General features: G+C 49.5%; 1 protein-coding gene across 1 annotated transcript; it reads right to left on the bottom strand.

Moving 5' to 3' along the window:
* Positions 1-17,039, bottom strand: fancc (FA complementation group C). The gene is made up of 15 exons (XM_067231364.1): positions 16,987-17,039; positions 15,245-15,476; positions 12,677-12,764; positions 12,406-12,500; positions 8,426-8,536; positions 8,256-8,320; positions 7,903-8,067; positions 7,610-7,766; positions 4,911-4,966; positions 4,624-4,723; positions 3,467-3,542; positions 2,576-2,681; positions 1,388-1,562; positions 279-494; positions 1-186 (listed from the first exon to the last, which is right to left on the bottom strand). The coding sequence occupies exons 2-15, from the start codon at positions 15,416-15,418 to the stop codon at positions 22-24; spliced, it is 1,749 nt and encodes a 582-aa protein (XP_067087465.1). The 5' UTR covers positions 15,419-15,476; positions 16,987-17,039; the 3' UTR covers positions 1-21.
* Positions 17,040-19,876: the final 2,837 nt, after the last annotated feature.

The following is a 19,876-nucleotide window of genomic DNA, read 5'->3' as shown; positions in this document are numbered from 1 at the left end:
AGAGAGAGAGAGAGAGAGAGACTAGGTCTGGGTCTCCTCCGTGAGTGCGTGGTGGAGTGTGTCCTGGAGACACCTGATCCTGGTCTGAACTCTGTCTGGGAGTCCGGAGGAGCCTGTGTTTAGTCTGGCCTCTATGGAGCTGAGAATATACTCTGCTTTTTGCCTGAGACCAGATGGTTCCACCACCTTGGAACGAACACACACACACACACACTTAGCTCCATAGATTTTAAGGTGTGAGACTGGGGAATACATGTGTGTGTGGGACTGTTACTCACCATGCGTAACATTTCACTCGCCCCACTCAAGGGATTGTGGGAGAACACTGCAAAGTTGACCAGGAGGCTGAGGACCAATAGCGGGGCAAGGGGGGGCGGCAGCTGGGGGCGGGCCAACAAGAGCTCGGCGAAAGCCTTCAGTTGGTCAGCAGGAAGGGGAGGAGCCATAACCAGGAAGAGAGACCTGAGGTAGTCCAAGGCCTCTCCAGCCGACGACTTCAAACAAAACAACAGTTATTGCCTGAGAAGGAATCGAAGAATTCAAAATCTTAACGTCACATAGCTGACAGGACGAGCAGAGGAAACGAAAACCAAACTCTCCAGCACTGTAGCTGGACAACTCTCTCCTGTCAACTGGACACTTTCTAGCTAGGCCGTCTGTGGAAACAGCCAGGAGACGGCCACGAAACCGAGGAAGAACAGACACAATCAGACGGATCGATACTGCCTCAACCCTTTTCTCTTCTCTCTCGTCCTCTGTACCCCTCTCTCCCATCTCTTTCTTCTTCTCCTCACCTGGAGAGAGCATCCATTATTAATTGGAGTGCAGTATTTATTTCCCAGGGTGGTCCAGTACTGCCCCCCCCACCCCACAGCACAGCCCCTTCTACACAAACACACACACATTTGGCAACTGGATCTGGGATATTGTGTATGGGAGCAGGGTCTTTGGCTAGGACTGGCTTACAGGCTTACTAGTCCAGACCAGTACCCACTAGATAGCGCGAGCCGCATGTTTCTGTCCGAACCCGAGCCAAGCTCGACGCATTTAACGTCAGCCGGGGGCTCTGAGTTTGTGTCACCCTGTTGCGCAATTGTTGTTCCCATGGTTACAGCTCGCCTGTTTACACTGTATTTTTCCCCCTGCATTTCAAGAAGTGGAATCTCCACCTCAAGTAGGCTAGCCCAGGCGACTTGCCGGAACCCGAACATAAACCCGAACTTAATTTTCTTCTTTTTTGTCACCACGTAACCCGACCAGACCCCGGCCCCCCCCACCCCAAAAAAAATAAAAAATAATTCTGTTTGGGGTCCGTGGAGATAAAAAATTGGGGAAATTCTGTTAGGGTCGGGTTCTGGCACGGGTACAGCCACCCTCCGGCACCCACCAGTTGTAGTGTCCTACGGTGCCCCTTGGAGGTGGGGTGATGGTAGAACGTGAGCAGCCACAGCAGAGCTCCACGGTCCTCGGCTCCGACGGAGACCAGCAGCTCCACAGCCACCTCCACCCAGCAGGCGCACTGCACCAGCAGGAACCAGGCCTCAAACACGCCACAGCGCCCCCTGCAGGAGCGGAGGAGGACACGCCGGCGTCACTGCATGACGCCTGGGTAGACCACAGCAGGGGAAACGTGACCTAAACCAGTGGTTCTCAACCCTGGTCCTCAGAGACCCCATGCCCTGCATCTTTTAGATGTTTCTCTGCTCCGACACACCTGAGTCATATGAATGGGTACTTATATGGACATGGTTAAACTGACATGTTTGACCCCATCAATGGTGCTCTGACTCTCTTCAGGAAAAGGGGGGTGGAGGAGATGTCGTCATGAGAGACTGATTATATTAAAAGCCTGAAGTGTTGGGGGAAACATTTAGCAATATGTTGTTGAGTGAAAGAGAGTGAAAATTAGAGATGGAAGGAGAGAAGAGGTGGAGAGAGAGACATGGAGACTTACCAGTGAGACTGAGAAAAGTCAGACAGCTGCAGTGGTTAGGCATGCACATTCAGAATATCATCTTTCTCATATTATCCTAATTCCCTCTGCCCTTCTCCCCCATGGCACTCTCATCCTTCCTCAATCTCTCTCTCCCTCTCTCCCCTCTTCTCACCGTTGCCCCTCTACCCCATCCCTCCCTCCTCCTCCTCCTCCTCTTCTCTCCCCGTATTCTCACCATTACCCCTCTCTCTCCCTCCCCTGACTAACAGGAGCCGCTGGCAGCTGCAGCTCTGCTCCAAACACACTTTCCCACCGCTCGCTCGGAGCGGTCGGGAGCTCCTCCTGGCGTAGCGGGCCGAGGCGGTTGAGGACGACGGGAGCCCGTAAAACGCTGCGGCTGGAGGGCGGCGAGTGGGCCGGCGACGTCGGCGGGTTACCAGTCGCTCCCCCTCCTCTCCCGCCACCATCTCATCTTTCTCACCCCTCCATGCCCTTACCTGAATCCCTCCCCGGCCGGGAATCGAACTGGCAACCTTCAGATTACTAGCCCGACTCCCTCACCGCTCAGCCACCTGACACTCAAATCTCGGTGTATGGCGCCGTCCAGTGGAACGACGGGGCACGTTGACCCTCGCGTACCTGGAGCCTTCCTCTTCGTCTCCCCCCTCCTCCTCCACTTCGATGACTCGCTGGAGCGAGCGAGTCAGCCAGCCCAGGTGGTCTGGCCACGCCCCCTGGGGCATCTCTGGGGGACGGGGGGGTGAAACACAAACACATTATAATCCACAGCAATTATCATCCCTTTAAGTCAACATCTTAAGTGCTATTTTCTTATTTATTCCACCACAGAAACATTCCCAGTGAGGGTACAGACATGTTTTTGCGCACACAGTAATAATTAACCTTGGGTTTGGGGCTGGGTGCCAGCGCGGCCTTAAATGGCCTCATTCATGTAATAGCACTGGTGCCTACAGGGCAGTCTGGACCCACACAGATAAGCCAGCTCAGTTACACAAACCACAGAGAAATATTCCAACACACACACAGAGAAATTCAGACTCGATCCTGCAACTTTTGATAACCTGACTTCTATGAGAGAAAAGGCTAACGATGTCTAAACAATGTCTCATTATAAGTGTTTGCCAGTTGTGACAGGCAAACACTTGTGACAGCTTCTGCGGTAAAAAAAAAAAAAAAGAGAGAAAGAAATCGATGGACGTCTGTGATAAACAAACCCACAAATCCGAGAGATATTGACTGTGAAGTTGCGGAGGTGACACGAGGAGGGCGGGAGAGCCCGTTATGGATTGGTGGGTACACAAGACAGCCATTCATTCCTCTGTGAACAGGCTCTGTTCGAACAGGCCGAGAGGCCATTTCGCCACACAAAGGCAATACATCAATGTGCTCCGTTAAAACACACTGGAGATGACCTTGATTGTAGGGTTCACGCCATCGAGCGCACAGAGGAAGACAAGAGCACACTTGCACACACACCGACGCATGCGTACACTAACACACATACACAACCTGTGGGAAGTGTCAGAAGAGGTGCCAGTAATCTTTGAGGGGCGCGTGGGAAGAAGGCCTTCAAGGACACACACTCCTGCGAAGAGACACAACACACACATTTACATTTAGTCATTTAGCAGACGCTCTTAACCAGAGCGACTTACAGTAAGTACAGGGACATTCCCCAGAGGCAGGTAGGGTGAAGTGCCTTGCCCAAGGACACAACGTCATTTGGTTGGCATAGCCGGGAATCGAACTAGCAACCTTCTGATTACTATCCCGATTCCCTCACCGCTCAGCCACCTGACTCTATCCCGATTCCCTCACCGCTCAGCCACCTGACTCCCTACACACACACATCACCTACTGACAACTACATGGTTAAACAGTGCAGTATCAAAGCATTATTGAATTTCATGACATTACTTATGCCTATTTAACTACACTGACGTGACAAGCCTCAAAAAATAACAAGAGCAACTTGCATAATTCTGTCGAAACTCCCAGCGGGGCGTGCTAACATGCTACATGCTAACACTGAGGTGACGGTAGGTCGAGGCTGAGAGGACATTGGCCACGACGGTCTGCCGGACTTTGCTAAAGTGGTACATGGTTGTAGTTTTTGTGTTGTACTTATACACGGCATCGTAGTGTTACAGTGGGCATGGTCTTAAAAAAAAAAAACTAAATAGTTAGTAACCTCAATAATAATAACATTGCACACCATGTACTCTCATTGCTGGTATGTAGTAAAATATTTCCTCGCGATTGTGCAAGACAACCCAACATCTTCAATTCATATTTTTATTTGATACCAATGTTACATCGACAAAATACCACAGGATCAACCAAATTATTAACGACCAATTCATCAATTAAATCGTTTCCATCCATTCTCAACACTGACCCTGAGCCCATAACCAACACAACACTGACCCCTACTGGTGAGTAGTGAATGTACATGACGTGTGTGTACTGTACAATAATAATACTACCTGAAAACTCCACTGAGATGGGTTTAAGGGTTTAAATCCTAATTTGTCAGCCTGCTTCCTCTACTCTCTCTAATACTCATAGTACACTTTCTCTACAATTTGACCCAACCTAAACCTCCACACCCAGACCCAACCTAAGCTAAGATGTATCCACAGCTGGATGCAGTAGAGTGGGCCTACCTGGGGCTGCAGTACCGCCCTTTCCCTGCGGAGGCAGCAGGTGAAAGTGTGAACCAGAGACAACAGATTCTGGTTCCCCTCAACCTCCCTCAGCATAGACCTACGAAGGGTAGACGAGCACAAGCGCACACACACACACACACACACTTTACATACAGTATGCTTTCATTCAATCTACCAATTTATATATTTTTTTCCTAATTCAAATACAGTACACTTCTCAAAACGGATACAATGCACACACTGACACACACAAAAGTATCAACCTTACAGTGCCAAGCACTCACCTGAAGATGTCACTGACGATGAGGAACATCGAACAATGTCTGGCGCAGGCCTTTGGCTGAAACAAACGACAAACAAACAAACAAACCAAACAGCTCAGAGCTGACGTGTCCCAAATAACATATCTAGGCATTGGCCATCAGACAGACACCATGATAGTCAACTCCAGAAAAGACTCAACGGCACCTCCAGAACACACTGCAGAACTCCAATCCCCAAGGAACGACGCAGGTCTGGAGGTTGCCGTTCCTCTCATCGACCCCTAGGTGCCGCTGAGGCCACGCTCGCGGCGCGCGTTTCCACTCCTCCGTGTTCTCACACTTTCTCACGCAACTCCTCTCCTTTTCACTCTCTCGCTGTCCCCCCCTTTTCATCTCCCTCCTATACAGTCCCATCATGTGGTTTAGATTTAACACGTAAAAAAAAAAAAAAAAACGCCCAAGCGCAAACATTGGACAGCTGCACTGTACATGCTTGCCCCCCCCCCCCCCCCCCCCCATCTCCCTGCAACCTCTCAAATCTTCTGCCCCAAAACAGCCTTAATTACGTCCCCTCGCCCCTCTCGTCTCTCAGACGAGGGGGAAGGCGGCAGTAAAACATGCCCTCCCTCCCCTCCAGATTCCCTCTTAACTATAGGAAGACCACATGTCTCCCGGTTACTTTGATCCTGTGGTGTGAGAGACAGACAGACAGACAGACAGACAAAGAGAGACAGACAGACAGACAGACAGAGAGACAGACAGACAGACAGAACAAGAAAAAAAGTAGAGAGATGTGTGGTCAATCTGTCTGAGAACCAAATTGTCTCATTATCCTACTCTAACCCAGACGCCAGGCCGTTAGCACCCAGACGTTCTCAACCCCGCCAAATCCTCCCAACAAACCTGCCCTCAACCCCAAACTACCCTAACCTGGCTCTAATTACGTAAAACATCCCAAAAACATCACACGGGGCCTGCATACCTTTCACAAATCTCTCCCCTGCCCCCGTCCCACTACGAAAACAACCGTGATCACCCTGCGCTTATCCCATTATCGGCATCTCCTTCTGTCCTCACCGCACCCCCACCCTCCTTTCTCCCTGTATCTCTGTCCCGCACGCGCGCGCACGCACGCTCCTTAACATGGCAGCCACTTCACTGTTGACTCTGGTTGTCCCAGCCATCCAGCCACCAGCCCAGAGAGACCAACTGCTACTTAGCCGCTCCAGTAAAGGATGTTGGGGAGAGCCACGCCAGACGCCGTAATTGATGCTCCGTGACAACCCAAGCTCGGTATTTCTAGCAGCTCGAGACTCAACGTAGGGTCGTCGAGTTGTCCCGACTCCGACGCACGACTCTGCCTGATTCCCCGAAGATGATAGATGGGACAGAGCTCGACTTCCGAGGAGGGTGAACCCTAGTGTCCATCTGTTGTCAGTGCAGCCGTTTGACCCCAGAGAATCTGAGAAAGGTTCCCCTCAACGTGACCCCATCTGCAGCTCGGCCTTGACTGAGGACAAGGGCTGAACAGACATCTCATCTTTCACGGTGTCCAGACCTGACCTCCATCACAGATATCCCTCACACTACATCTTCTCTTTATTCCTCGGACGGCGGATGGGTGACCGAACGCGACAATCCGGGTTCCTCATCTAAAGAGGTTCTCTGTCTTTTTTCGGGGGACGCCTGTACTGCTGTCTTTGAGCTTTCACAAAGCATCCCGTCGAGGTCCAAACGGATTTTGTTCTAACGTCTTCCATACCTTTTCCAAACACTTCAAGGAGGGTCTCAAACAGGCACGACGAAAACCACCCAGACCCAGGAAGTCTGTGCTTATTGTTACAGGACCTGTTCTTCAGCCCAGCAAACCCACCCGGGGCCCCAAACTGGAATGTGAGACTAATTTCACGTTTCCCATTTTTGATTGCAGTTTAAACAACTGAGAGGCGAAGAGAGAGGCGAGCCTCTCTTGCCAGCTTGTACGCCCATCACACACATGTTGACAAAGACAGAGTAGGTATGCACACACAGAAACACACACCGTGAGCACACACACACACACACACGCAAACTCACCCGTCCACACACACACACACACATTTCTCGATCCAAACAAACCTATAGGCTAAATGAGAGCCAACTGATGCCTCCCACCCAGTTCCCGACCGACATGACTAACCAGATGTGCTCTCACAAACAAAGCCCTGGCTGTATGTGTGCGTGTCTGTCGCGTGTGAGTGAGCTTTTGTGCGTGCGCCACACAACGACGCAATAATGACAGGCCAATCAGAAGATGGATGACAGAGGGTAAATAAATAGAATTGTGTGCCGGCTAAAGATGTAAACACACACACACACAGAGAGACAGAGACAGAGAGAGAGAGAGAGACGTTTCCCTGTGTTTGTGTCTACTAGACCTGCTTAGACCAGCAGACCGTCCACCGTTTCTCGTTCGAAGAGAAGCACAGTTAAGGTCTGTTGTCAAACTATAGTTTATGGCCCTTTAAGATGAGGAAAGACAGATTCTGAAATCAAGAACAGCTGTACATTATACTGTACATCAGTTAGGTACTTTTTATCCGACCCAATTGTAAAAATGCCATCAGGCATTTTACACAGAAAAACACATTTGTACTTGGAATCATTTCGAACTTTCTGTATGTGTGTGTATGTGTTTGTGTGTGTGTGTGTGTGTGTTTATGCGTGTGTATGTTACCCACCAACACAGAGCTGGATATGAGCGTGTCCAGGCTCTGCCGTGTTGTGTGTGTGCTGCTGACAGCAGACTCCACCAGGCCCAGCGCTTCCCCCTCCAGACAGCCGAGGCTGCGGCACCACAGACACACCAGGGCCTGGTCCTCCAGGCGCACACGCCTCCTACGACAACATCACGCGTTAGCGCGTTAGCACGTTAGCACGTTAGCACGTTAGCGAGTTAGCACGATAGTACATGAGCAGCTCGTCACTTTGGAGGACGTGTACACACGCGCTTCGATCGCTGCTCTCCCCTGACCTGGCGTAGGCGGAGCCGACGGCATCCAGGAAGTCAGGGCTGAGAGCCGCCCTGTGACAGGTGAGCGGGCACCTCAGCAGAGCACTAATCAGAGGGGCTGCCTCGGGACACGTGACCAGGGGAACGCAGGCCACCGAGGCGGAGGGGACGATGTCGTGGGAGCACCTGCGGAGAGACGAGAACGTTTCGAGAGTGAATCCGGTCTCGCCGACACACCGCGCAGAACACAGAAACGATGGCCCTGCTCTCCCAGTCCGACTGACACACACACACACACACACACAACAGACGGGACACTTGAGGAAACTTTGTTACGAAACCTGGCGCCTGATGAGCTGTGCTTTCTGCTGTACATCTCTGTAGGATTATCCAGACAGCTGCAGCTAGCCTCACACTTCTTCACCAACACAGACACCATCTGCGACAGAGGAAACGAGGCAGGTGACACACACACACACACGCACACCTTCCTCCCTGTGACGTACAGAGACAGTTCGTTCTTTTCCACGACCTCAAGTCGTACCTTTTTCAGGACCTTGACGTGGTACAAGTTCAGCGGGATGCCCATTTGTTTCACCAGCGCGTGCGCGGCGCTCTCCTCCTGTCCTTCAGTGGCTAGTTGACACAGCACATTCTGGAAGAAGAAGGGGGGGGGGGGGCAGGAAAACAACTCAGAAGACTAGTAGAAGAGCAGAGTCATGTGGACATAATCACAAAGAGGTCACAGTCCCAAAGCTAACCACCGTAGCACTTAGCTCTCTTACGTCATTCATTGCCGATGACAGGCAAGTTTTTTTATTTTTTTATATTACAACTTGTCCGACCCCTTATATTCCTAATTATGATTTCCTGCACAGAAGACTCCACGAGCACCTACCGCATGTTTACATATGAGTTGCAGACAAGAGTAAGAAGCTACAGTAGTCAACATTGTTAACCTGAAGGAGATGAGGGTGAACAGTGAAACAAACAAAAAAAACAGACAGGCAGAGAGCAGACAGACAGGTAGAGACAGGCAGGCAGGCAGGCAGACAGGGGGCAGACAAGGGGCAGACAGGCAGGCAGAGACAGACAGGCAGGCAGACAGAGCAGGTAGACAGAGAGCAGACAGACAGGCAGGTAGAGACAGACACGCAGGCAGACAGAGCAGGGAGACAAAGAGCAGACAGAGACAGACACACAGGCAGACAGAGCAGGCAGACAGAGAGCAGACAGACAGGCAGGCAGAGACAGACAGGCAGGCAGCGACAGATAGGCAGGCAGGCAGAGACAGACAGAGAGCAGACAGACAGGCAGAGACAGACAGAGACAGGCAGACAGACAGGCAAGTAGAGACAGACAGGCAGGCAGACAGGCAGGGAGAGCAGGCAGGTTACAGGCTTGGCTGTGTGGGTTCTCCCAGCCCGACAGCAAGCTGAGCAGCTGACAATGTCCACCCTTCCACACAACAACCTCAATCACTACCATGTGAGCGCCAGCGGCCAGCTAGCCAGCTCCAGCCACTCACACACCCAGACTGCAGGCCTTAGGGGCTGGGAAAGAGGCTGGAGTGGTGGTTTAATATGGGGAGAGAAGGGGGAAGAGAGACAGAGAGAGAGAGGAGAGAGAGAGAGGGGAAGAGAGAGGAGGAGAGGGAGAGAAAGATGGGTTTTTAAATGTGGATCAAAGGAAATGCAATGACGCTTTATTTCGGGAGGGAAATGATGCGGGAAGGGGCGGGACTGCGGATGGGATGAAGAGATAGGAGGATGACGGGATCAGGGAGGGATGGCTGGGTGGAGGGCTGGGTGGAGGGCTGGGTGGAGGGGTGGTTGGAGGGCTGGGTGGATGGGTGGGTGGAGGGCTGGGTGGAGGGCTGGGTGGATGGATGGATGGGTAGCTGTAGGCTGATGCTCTAGGTTGGCGGTCGTGTCCCCTTCTTTAGCACTATATTTAAGACACTTTCAGGGACATGGACATTCATCTGGCACAAAAAAATATCCCTCCGTAAATAAACCTAAAATTGACCAAAAGATATAAAATCCCCAAAATGGACGAGGTAAGGCTGGTTTGGAGACTGCTGTTAACAATTACAAAGTCATGATCAAATTCTCTTGAAGCCACAAAAGACTGAGGGCTGGTGTGTGCTGGTCAGCACTGGGGGAGGAGAGCGAGAGAGAGCGAGAGAGAGAGAGCGAGAGAGAGAAGGCACCGAAAGACAGTCGGCGAGGGAGAGAGACATGAAGCCTGGAGGAGAAAAAGAGAGGAGAAATGGACGGAATGGACACTGAGAATGCGTAGGAAAAGTCTAGAATAACACAATCTATGTCTTTGTACAGATGTGTTGAGGAGAAACTAGGTGGCCACCATCACCCCTCCGTCCGCCCAGGACGGATGTGGAGGCAGAGGGCACAGCAGGGGGAGAGGAAGAGGGGGTGGAGAAGCTCTGCATGTTCCACAATGACAGGACAGTACAAGACAGTGGCGCAAAGCATGCGCACACACACACGCCTTCACACACACACACACACAGAGCGATGAGAGGAAATGCGCTGAGCAGAAACCCGGCCTTGCATTCCGAGCCGGGCGGTACAGGACAAGCCGTCGCTGCCCTGGAACCATAGGGCTGGGTCCCACGCTAATAAGGCCCAGTCTCTACTGTCCCCCATCCCTGTTGTTACAGCGGAGCCTTGCGGAGGGGGCCCTGGTGTCTGAAGCAACACGGGAGGAACGTTTGTAGACCAGTGCGAGCAGCCCTGGGACTGGGGCCAACTGGATTTGCTGCACGCACTCCGATGCCGCTGTATTGGAGTGTGTTTATCTGCTATTCAGAGGCCTCCTTCTCTTAACCCTGTCTGTCAGGCAGGCCCAGAACAGGAGATGGCCCGTTTCTCCTGTCAGTTGTCACACGCACGCACACTTCTCATCACGCTCACACACACACACACAAACAAAATCCTCCTCTCACACTCTGTTGTTCCTGTTCCTGGTCCCGGACACTGCGTTATCACAATGGAGGACTCTGAGGCGTCTCTCTCCTCAGTTTAACAAACTAAAGCCCTGTCAAGTAAACACAACCATGCTGCTCTGCCGTGCTCACAATCACACACACACACACACACACACACACTCTGTTAAGGAAACACAACCATGCTGCTCTGCCGTGCTCACAATCACACACACACACACACACTCTGTTAAGGAAACACAACCATGCTGCTCTGCCGTGCTCACAATCACACACACACACACACACACACTCTGTTAAGGAAACACAACCATGCTGCTCTGCCGTGCTCACAATCACACACACACACACACACACACACACACACACACACTCTGTTAAGGAAACACAACCATGCTGCTCTGCCGTGCTCACAATCACACACACACACACACACACACACACACACACACTCTGTTAAGGAAACACAACCATGCTGCTCTGCCGTGCTCACAATCACACACACACACACTCTGTTAAGGAAACACAACCATGCTGCTCTGCCGTGCTCACAATCACACACACACACACACACACACACTCTGTTAAGGAAACACAACCATGCTGCTCTGCCGTGCTCACAATCACACACACACACACACACACACACACTCTGTTAAGGAAACACAACCATGCTGCTCTGCCGTGCTCACAATCACACACACACTCTGTCAAGGAAACACAACCATGCTGCTCTGCCGTGCTCACAATCACACACACACTCTGTCAAGGAAACACAACCATGCTGCTCTGCCGTGCTCACAATCACACACACACACTGTCAAGGAAACACAACCATGCTGCTCTGCCGTGCTCACAATCACACACACACACCCACACCCTCTTTGTTATAGGTCACAGAACATCTGGCAAATTAAAAGTTCACTTTAAAAAGCACTGTTTTAATTAGCGAGACATTTTATTAGATGAAAAATTCATCAAAAGAATATACACACACACACACACACATTTAATCTGGCAAAAATGTTAAGGTTCTGTATTGTTTATAGTGAACCATCTGTGTGAACCCTGTGAAAAGTTGAAAATCCTCCACTCATTTCTTCCCATCTCGTCTTCATACCCCTGTGGAACGCAGCCTGCAGTAGGGTCAACCCTCCTTCACCCCTCTCCCAGTTTGGCTTTCATCAATCCTGAGGGGGGTTAGGATTGGGGGGGGGTTCCTTTGTTACAGTTTAGGGCACACTCTCTAGTCAAGCACATCATTTATGTTGTGCAGAGTGAGTTGGCATGTGCTGGTGTGTGTGTGTGTGTGTAGGGGGGGGGGGGGGGGTACTGTATGGATGTGAAAGAGGTGTATTGATGAGAGCTGCTTTCGTAACAGCTTTAAGAGGAGAGCGGTATTGATAACTGACATACAAACTACAGAAATATAAATGAGAGCTGAATAGCAAAGCTGGATAAAAGAAGAATGGACAAGAGCTATATGAGATATACAGATGAGTGCTGTACTGATAAGTGCTATTGATGCCAGCTGTGTTATTGCCTGAGGCAGGTACCTGAATCCACTGGTTGGCTTTCCTCTCCACAGCATCGGCAGGTTCCTCTGAGTACAGACTCCAAAGACAGGAGAACAGCAGCCTGCGGCTTTCATCTGGACACACACACACACACACACACACACACAGAATAAATGAGGTAACGCATTGCAGGAGAGAGAAAGTAACAAATTAAGTTTCGACCTAAATCCACTGCACAAGCGCAAACACACGCGCACACACACACACACAGTGTTACTGACAGGGCTGGGGTGAGGGTCTCCAGTCCTACCGTCAGCAGTGACGTAGCAGTTCCAGCACAACCTCCCCAGGAACTGGCCTACGAACGGCATCCGGCGCATGGTCTCACTGGTGGAGCTCTGGCAACACACACACACACACACACCTGTGATTCCAAGCGAGCACGTCTCCTGGCTGCACGCGGCACATGAGCTCTCCTGCCCGGGGCTTTCACTCGTCACCGATCACGTGAATCTGGACCAACCTGGAGGAGACGAGGGAAGCTAGGTTTCCCCCACCTTCACATCAGGTAATGGGGGGGGTTGTCTGTTTGGGATGTGATAGAATGTATGTGCGTGTGCGTGTTTAACTGGTATATGTGAATCAAACGTCAACTGGTTTTAATGGGATGGTTTGAGAGAGTGATTCGGATGGCCGGCTGAATCGGATTGACTCCTACTGGCCAGTCTTTGGCCTCGGTGTTGACTTGAGCCGTGTGCGGGCGACCTGATGTGACAACAAACAGGAAGTAGGGTGGTGACCCTAGAGCGTCTGGGAGATGGCTGCTCCATCATTCGTTGTGTACACGCTTAACACACGCTCGAAAAGCACACATGGTCTCAGTTTAATACGAGACACTGGTGTGTGTGTGACTGGTGTAAGTGTGATTTCTGTGTGTGTGTGTGCGCTTGCTAAGTGTGTGTGTCAGCGAATGTGACACAACTGTGGAGGAATGCTCAATTATAATAAGAACTTTATTGGCCTTTGTGGCTATTGAATCTTACAGTAAGGGCCTAAAAAGAATGAACCAAAAAAGCAAAAAATAATTATCGTCAACTGCCAGAGCCAAGTCGTCATCAAAGGCCCCTAGCAACACACTAATGCTGTGCCCAGTAAAAGCCTGTGCTCTGAGACATTATCCATCATTCGGAGACGTTCAGTGTCAATGTAGGACAGATGTCAGGAGGGGCATGTTCTCACGACGCCAACACGGGCTAACCGTCCATAGGGGTTGAGGCTGTCGACGCAATGTCGGCACAATGTGCGTGCACACGTACGGACACAGATACACAGGCGTGTGGGCGCGCGCACCCACACACACACACACACACACACAGACACCTCCCAGGGTTGTGGCACAGCGTAAACGAGGAAATTGATATTAATTGTAGCATTTTTTCATCCTGGGGGTGGAAAGCCACAGTGAAGTCTTTAAGTCATCAGTGTGTTGCCGAGCAGCGTTTTATTCAGCCGCCAGTTTACGAGTCCTCTGCCGGGAAAGGACTTCACTCCAATTAAGAGAACTCTCTCTCACACACACACACACACACACACACACACACTCTCGCCCTCCCCCCCCGCCTCTCCGTCTCTCCCTCCCTCCCTCTCTCTCTGTTCTGCAGATGCCGTCAACCCAGGCCAGACATACTCCCGGGCTGATGAAAACAGAAGAGAGGAAGAGAGGCGCAGAGGATACCCACACGTTGGGAGAGAGAGGGACGGAGAGCGGGAGAGAAAGAGGGGGGGGGGGGGGGATTCTGGAGCTATACACTAACCAACAACAGAATTCGAAAGAACACCGCAGCCCACGTAAAGACTCCCTTCAGGAGAGGAGTGAAGGAGAAAGGGAGCGAGGGGACACGTGTGCGAGGACGGAGAAGTCGGCGACGGAGAGAAGGGGTGAGAAACACGGGAGGGGGGATTCGAGAATGGAGCAAATGAAGAGCAAGAGAGAGCATTGGAGGAGAGAGAAAGGGGAAAGGGGGGAGAGAACCAGACAGAGAGGGAGAGAAGAGGGAGTCAGGTGGCTGAGCGGTTAGGGAAGCGGGCTGGTAATCTGAAGGTTGCCAGTTCGATTACCGGCCGTGCAAACTGACGTTGTGTCCTTGGGCAAGGCACTTCACCCTACTTGCCTCGGGGAAATGTCCCTGTACTTACTGTAAGTTGCTCTGGATAAGAGCGTCTGCTAAATGACTAAATGTAAACGTAAGAGAAGACTGTGTGAGACATGTTGGTAGCGGGCAGGATCCAGCAAACACTGAGGCCTCACAGAGCCCCCTTCCCCCCCCCCCATCCCTCCCTCCCCTCCCCATATTTGTTGGAACTGATGCAGGGATGCATTAGGTTAGCGCTGGTGCTCCCCTGATGGCTATTAGCTGGCTAACTCAACATGGCCCAGCGGCCAAGCTAACACACCGGCTCTGCCTCAGCACAGAGCAGCCACTGTTCAGACCCCCAGGAGCATTCTGAGGTTGTAGAGGTGAGCGAGTGTGTGTGTGAGAGAGAGAAAGAGAGAGAGAGACTGCGTGTGTTTACTCGGCCGATTGTGTTTGCTATAACTTGGTCAATAAATCAACGAAATGTTTAGCTGATCAGGCTAATTGATTAACAGGCCTAATTAGTTTGACTAGGCCAGCGCTGGGTATTCTATTACACATTTGGCAGAATAAACATGCGTAATTAACGGTTAGGTCTCCGAAAGACTGTGGCAGTACTGTTGCAAATACATGTAACTATAAGCGCTTAGTGTGTAAATAATTGCGCGGGAAATCGAATCAAATCCTACGTCTGGTTGAGTATTCATGACAGAGTGGGTGAGGGATGGTACAGTGGCGCTCACCGTCGCGTTGATGCGAGCGAGGACAGTGTGGAGGAACGCCCTTAGTCTGGCCAGGTGGAGGCAGGCGTCTCTCTGGGACTCTGGGCTCTTGGCCTGGCCCCACTCCACAGCCTTCCCCAGCCAGAAGCTCTCCTCCTGGGCACCCACCCTGGGGTCTGCCTGGGCTCGGAGCATTGGTTTGGGTCCCGAGCCTGGGTCAGTTTGCGGCCAAGTATGACAATCCGACGTTTGACTGTAAAGAAAAAGAATCCATCGTTTCCACATGTTGACATCGACATGCCCCCAAATACCCCTCCAGATACTGCAGCTAGCTCAGAACCAGCAGACGCAGACAAAGACCTGAAGACCTTCGGAAAGGGAGATACAGATCGTGTATCAGATAGACGAACGTTGTTTTAAATCTAAACACCTGGTATAACAGCTCAACTTGACCTCATTCTTTCATTCGTGTTTTTAAGCACACGAAAGACATACAGGCCCGGAGATCCATCATTCTCCTGCTCGCTTCTATCGCCGCGAGGTACACACGGGTTTCAGCACCTTTAATGACGGCGAAGAGAAAGTGTAAAGTGTGTGTGTGTGTACACAATGTCTGTGTGCGTCTGTGCACATCTCTGTGTGTGTGTGTGTGTGTGTGTGTGGGAGTGTGTGTTTGTCAGGAGCTGGAGGGACTGGGTGTTGTAATGACAGGTCTAAGAGGGACACCACAGGGTTGGGTTTTTACGATCACCTTGTTATAGGCCACTTGTTTAATGTCTTGCCATCATCTCTGCTGGAAAGCTCCGATAGCTAGCCCATGTGCATGTAGTATCCCCTGCTAAGGCTGGGGGGAAAAGATTGCTACCAAATTAGGAACAAACGCCTCTTGTTGACTTGGTGAGGGCTTTAGTGGTGGGATCTGACTGAACGCTGAATACACAAACTAGCAACAAATATTCTTACAGACACACACAGACACCAACCACCATTAGCATAGGGTCAACATGACTGCCCGACGCTAATCTCTCTCGTACACAAACTTCAGAATTTGAAGCAAGAACCAGATGTGACTGAGAAAATATTATTTTTGAAGATTTCTTAAGCTGTGCTTGTGGACTTGGGGCGAGGGACAGTTTACCGTTCCAATTATGAAAATGCTGACCTTATTTCAGGTCCATCAAACCAGTCAAATGTGCTGTGGTTTTACTTGTATACCATCGTGTGTGTATTACACAGGCCAAACTAACTACTTTACTTGTGATCTGTGTTTCAATGGAATATTTAATTACCAGTAGTTTTAAAGTGGTTGTCTTTAACTAGTAGTTTGTAACTTTTAGAGACATAAACATTTGAAAAATGATCGCTTTTCAGATGAACTACATTTAGGAACTTAGCAGCCATCTACCAAAAGATGGCAGTGTTTCAACTCGCAATCTCGAGTCATGCAGTCTACTTGTGAAACAGTTGTAACAGGCAAACACACGTAAACGTAAAACGATTACTATTGTTTGTTAACGATCACTGTTCCCTGCAAGACATTGCAAATGAAAGTGCCAAAGTGCCAAACATGTTCTACGGGACTTGGGGAAAGCTAGCTATATGAAACGAGTGGACAGGAGCCGGGTACCAGCGCAGACTTAAGTTAAGAAGCTGTAAAGATCCAGTAATATCCACACCACGTACCTAGCAGGTGACAATGTAAAGTCATAAACTTAAGCTACTTAGCTGCAAGACGTTGCTGGAAAAGTAGACATAACTGGTACCTGCTGTCCTCTTACTGAAAGTATATTTTCTTATCTTCTGTCTCTCTTCTGTCTCTCTTTTCTTGCATTGTAGAAAATCTTGAACTTCCCACTTCCCGTGCGAAGCCGGATATAGATGAATTCAATTGGTTTAGCTGAGTGAAGGCCCCTCCCCAATCTCTATGCAGCGTTCTCTACAGCCTATGAAGTCAAATCTTTTTACTCAGATTTACAGTAACATTCTATATAATTTTTCGGATAGTTCCAGATGCTGTAGATAGTTACATGGCAGTAGGTTACTATAAACAATTTTATATCATTACATTTATATGTAAATTCAATGTACAGTATGTAGAAGGTGGCCAAAATCATGTGGACACCTGACTATCACACCTATAGGAGCTTATTGGATATCTCATTCTAAAACCATGGGTAATTGGAGTTGCCCCTCTTTTTGCAGCTATACCAACTGCCACACTTCTGGGAAGGCTATCCACAAGCTTTGGGAGTGTGTCTGTGCAAATGTGTGCCCATTCAGCCTAAAGAGTATTACTGAGGTCAGGTTCTGATGTTGGACTGGAAGGCTTGGCTCGCAATCACTGTTCCTAATCATTCTAAAGGTGTTCAGTAGGGTTGAGGGCTCCATGCAGGGTGTTTGACTTCCTGCATGCCAGCCTTGTTCAACCATGTATTTATGCCCCCCCCCCCCCCCCCCCTGCACAGTCATGCTGAAACAGGAAATGGCCTTTCCCAAACTGTTGCCACAAAGTTGAAAAATGTGGTTGTATTTTGTAGCATTAAGAATACCCTCCTCCAGAACTAAGGAGCCTGGTCCAAACCCTGAGAAACAGCCCAGACCACTATCCCTCCTCTACCAAACATTGAAATAGGCACTGTACATTCCAGTAGGTAGTGTTCTCATGGCATCCATCCATCACACTCACATTCGTCCATCAGACTGACAGATGGGGAAGCGTGATTTGTCAACCAGAAGAACCCATGTCCTCTGCTTCCGAGTCCAATAGCGGTGAGGTGTTGCCACGTTGATGTGAGGCTTGCATACAGCTGCTCGGCCCTTTAAACCCATTTGGTGAAGCTCCTAACCCACAGTGCTGACTATGCTTCTGGTGGCAGCTTGGAACTCTATGGTGAGGGATGCAGCAGGTGAGTTTGACAGTACACGTGCTGCAGAACTAGGCCACCCTGCTCTGGGAGTTTGTGGGCACCTTGATGCACCTGTGAGAAATGGGTGTGGCTGAAACACCTGAACTCAATCATTATGGGGTGTCCAGATAGCTTTGGCCATATAGTGGACTGTATATACTGTATATAATATTTACACTGTATATATGTATATATATTTATGATTAGATTAGATTTATGAGACAGCATTATTTAATTTAGTTTTAAATGCTAGAAATGCCTATTTAGCACATAATTCAAGGGGAAATTATTCTCATACAGGCTTTTTGGTGGAGTCTTGCTAAGTTGAAATGATATGAACCAGTAGGTGGGGCTGCACAATGGTAATCTCTACAGGCCTTTGTTGCAGTTTCACTGATCCTGTGTTGAAACCTTGGATTTGGGAGGCAGTTTATCAGGACAATATATGACACACAACTCAATGTATATGAATACTATTCATCAGTACCGTGTTGCATCAAATAAATAAGCGGACTTGAATTGGCATAATGTCATAAAGTACTTGGTATAGTGGTTATATATACAAGAATAATGGTTGATTATCAAAACCTCATCATGAATGCATTTAATTTTGTGTCAGTAGGTTTGGTTTTTCGAGAGGCTGACAACCGTCATCTACTGTCCTCAAACATCATCTGACAAAAAAAAAACTGTAACTGAAATTACTCTTCCACTGAAATATTTGTCTGTGGGCTCGAAAAATGTTTTACATCAGACAGTGGAACCGTCTGTTTATTAGTATTTTTATAGGCAAAACATCCAATCACCCAACCCCAGCAGTCACTGTATCATTGGTGACATGGTAACATGGTAACATCATCCACTTATCCCCTCAGAGAGGAGAGATGGAGAGAGAGATAATGAGGATCGCAAGTTCAAATGCAGAAAAGGAAAAGAGAAGGATAAAGGGAGGATTGGTGGTTGGAGGGAGGCATGCAGACTTGGGCTGTATCATAGCGGAGACACAAACTTTACATCAAGCATCGACTAAGCCTCTCAATAAGAACCAGCACAGGCAGGCTTACACTTAGACCAAGAAACAAAGCTGCCATTTACTGGTCCCTAATTGGAAATCTGTTACATTTACATTTAGTCATTTAGCAGACGCTCTTATCCAGAGCGACTTACAGTAAGTACAGGGACATTCCCCCCGAAGCAAGTAGGGTGAAGTGTCTTGCCCAAGGACACAACATCATTTGGCACAGCTGGGAATCGAACTGGCAACCTTCAGATTACTAGCCCGACTGTTACCATGTTTCACTTTCTCTGCCGCCCTCAAAGGAACTTTATAGAGGCCATTTAGTCTAACAAAGCTCTTATCACCTTACAGGCCCATGTTACATCATTATCAAATGCTGACTGGGTGAATTTTCATGGAGAGAAGTATTTGACTCCCCTTGTCTTCCCTTATGGTCCTCGCAGTAGCACATCCTTCAGACACACAACCTCACACCGTCGCCCATGCCTTTTGACCTGACCTGGACCACACTAAGACCTAGTGGAAAGAAACAAAGGAAAATGGTAGAGAGCCAGTATTCAGAGAACAAGTATTCAGAGAAAGAAAGAGCAAAGAAAGTGAGGCGTTGAAGGTTTGTCAGAACCCCTCGACGAAATACCGCAGACTGACCCAGATACGGTTCAAACCCTATAGGCACTAATGGATGGGATGTTGTCTTAACATACAGATGGAATCATTACATATAATATT

Source organism: Osmerus mordax, chromosome 28 (assembly GCF_038355195.1).
Source record: "Osmerus mordax isolate fOsmMor3 chromosome 28, fOsmMor3.pri, whole genome shotgun sequence".
Classification (NCBI taxonomy): domain Eukaryota; kingdom Metazoa; phylum Chordata; class Actinopteri; order Osmeriformes; family Osmeridae; genus Osmerus; species Osmerus mordax.
The sequence above is the reverse complement of the archived record's forward strand: the minus strand, read 5'-3'. Positions and strand labels throughout refer to the sequence as shown.